This window comes from Triticum urartu, chromosome 7A (genome assembly GCF_056163025.1).
Source record: "Triticum urartu cultivar PI428250 chromosome 7A, HENAU_Tu73, whole genome shotgun sequence".
In the NCBI taxonomy this organism is placed as follows: Eukaryota; Viridiplantae; Streptophyta; class Magnoliopsida; order Poales; family Poaceae; genus Triticum; species Triticum urartu.
In genome coordinates, this window is record NC_141879.1 from 473435492 (window position 1) to 473437858 (window position 2367).

The 2367-nt window shown below is 41.7% G+C and overlaps 1 protein-coding gene across 1 annotated transcript; it reads right to left on the reverse strand.

The window, feature by feature from the left end:
• Window positions 1-1605: 1605 nt before the first annotated feature.
• On the reverse strand, window positions 1606-2136 carry LOC147960015 (uncharacterized). The gene has a single exon (XM_087533090.1). It carries the CDS (start codon window positions 2134-2136, stop codon window positions 1606-1608), a length of 531 nt encoding a protein of 176 aa, XP_087389216.1.
• Between the last annotated feature and the right edge of the window lie 231 nt (window positions 2137-2367).

Genomic DNA, 2367 nt, shown 5'->3' on the forward strand with positions numbered 1-2367 from the left:
AGTAAATCATATTAGAAGTTGCCAAAAGTATGTAAAAATTGTATAATATTGGCATGAAACAATAAAAAATTATAGATACGATGGAGAGTTGATACGTTCATTTTGCATCATGTTTTCTTACTGCTATTTATAATGTTTTATCCATAATAATGCTTTTTGGAGTAATTCTAATGCCTTTTCTCTCATAATTTGCAAGGAACACACCAAGAGGGAGAATTCCGGCAGCTGGAAATCTGGATCTGGAAAAGCTACGTCAGGCCACCTATTTTGCACAACTCCAAATGAGCTGAAACTTCACGAAGATTTTTTATGGATTATTTAAGAAATATTGGAACCAATAAACACCAGAGGTGGGCCACCAGGTGGGCACAACCCACCTGGGCGCGCCAGGCCCCCCAGGCGCGCCCTGGTGGGTTGTGACCTCCTTGGCCCACCTCCGGAGCCCATCTTCTGGTATATAAGTCATTTTGACCTAGAAAAAATAAGGGGAGGACTTTCGGGATGAAGCGCCGCCGCCTCGAGGTGGAACTTGGGCAGGAGCACTTTTGCCCTCCAGCGGAGCGATTCCGCCGGGGGAATTTCCCTCCCGGAGGGGGAAATCATCGTCATCATCATCACCAACAACTCTCCCATCTTGGGGAGGGCAATCTCCATCAAAATATTCGACAGCAGCATCTCCTCTCAAACCCTAGTTCATCTCTTGTGTTCAATCTTGTTATCGGAACTATAGATTGGTACTTGTGGGTGACTAGTAGTGTTGATTACATCTTGTAGTTGATTACTATATGGTTTATTTGGTGGAAGATTATATGTTCAGATCCATTATGCTATTTAATACTCCTCTAATCATGAACGTGTTTATCATTTGTGAGCAGTTACTTTTGTTCTTGAGGTCACGGGAGAAATCATGTTGCAAGTAATCATGTGAACTTGATATGTGTTTGATATTTTGATAGTATGTATGTTGTTATTCCCTTAGTGGTGTCATGTGAACATCGACTACATGACACTTCACCATATTTGGGCCTAAGGGAATGCATTGTGGAGTAGCAATTAGATGGTGGGTTGTGAGAGTGACAGAAGCTTAAACCCCAGTTTATGCGCTATTTTGTAAGGGACCGATTGGATCCAAAAGTTTAATGCTATGGTTAGAATTTATTCTTAATACTTTTCTCGTAGTTGCGGATGCTTGCGGGAGGGTTAATCATAAGTAGGAGGTTTGTTCAAGTAAGAACAACACCTAAGCACCAATCCACCCACATATCAAATTATCAAAGTAGCAAACACAAATCAAACCAACATGATGAAAGTGACTAGATGAAATTCTCATGTACCCTCAAGAACGCTTTGCTTATCACAAGAGACCATTTTGGCTTGTCCTTTGCCTCAAAAGGATTGGGCTACCTTGCTGCATTTTTGTTACTATTATCATTACTTCCTCGTTACAAATTATCTTGCTATCAAACTACTCTGCTACTTACAATTTCAGCACTTGCAGACAATACCATATCGGAAACTACTTGTCATTTCCTTCTGCTCCTCGTTGGGTTCGACACTCTTACTTATTGAAAAGAGCTACAGTTGATCTCCTATACTTGTGGGTCATCAGAAGCTATCAAAGATGCACATAATATCATTTTTAACTATATCCCAACAGCACTGATAAAATTCAGCAGGGATGTTATCAGGCCCTGGGGCCCTGTTGACTTCCATGTCAAACAGAGCAGCTTTGACCTCCTCTTCAGAAAATTCCCTAATAGGATCGTCATTATTCTCCGCTGACAGCTTTTCGTTGTCTACCCAGGTATAAGGATCAAGATGAAATATATTGCCAGGGGCCGGGCGAAACAACTCTTTGTAGAAGCTCGTGGCATGTGCTATTAGATTGTCCGTGCCTTCAATCTCCACGTCCCCACATTTGAGGGCGTGAATGGTGTTTTTTTGTTTACGGCCATTAACTATTTTATGGAAGTAGTCCGTATTGCGGTCTCCTCTCAAGAGACAGCGTTCATGGGACTGTTGAAGCCAGTAAATCTCTTTTGTGGCTAGCAGCTCGTAAAGTTCAACACACACATCAACCTTTCTGCCATAAAGCTCAGGAGGCAAGGGGCCTTCCTCCTCTGCCTCTTCCAACATTTCTAGTTCGATTCTCAGATCTTCTTTATGCCTCTTGGCATGTCCAAATTTTTCCAAACCACATCTTTGAAGTAAGATTTAAATCTCTTGAGCTTAATATTTAGGATGTCAATGGGGTCTGAGGCTGCAACTTTCCTATTCCAAATTCTAGCAACCAGGTCAAGGAATCTATCATCTTTCAACCAGGAGAGATCAAAATGAAACTCTCGGATTTTGGAGGGTTCTCTCTTC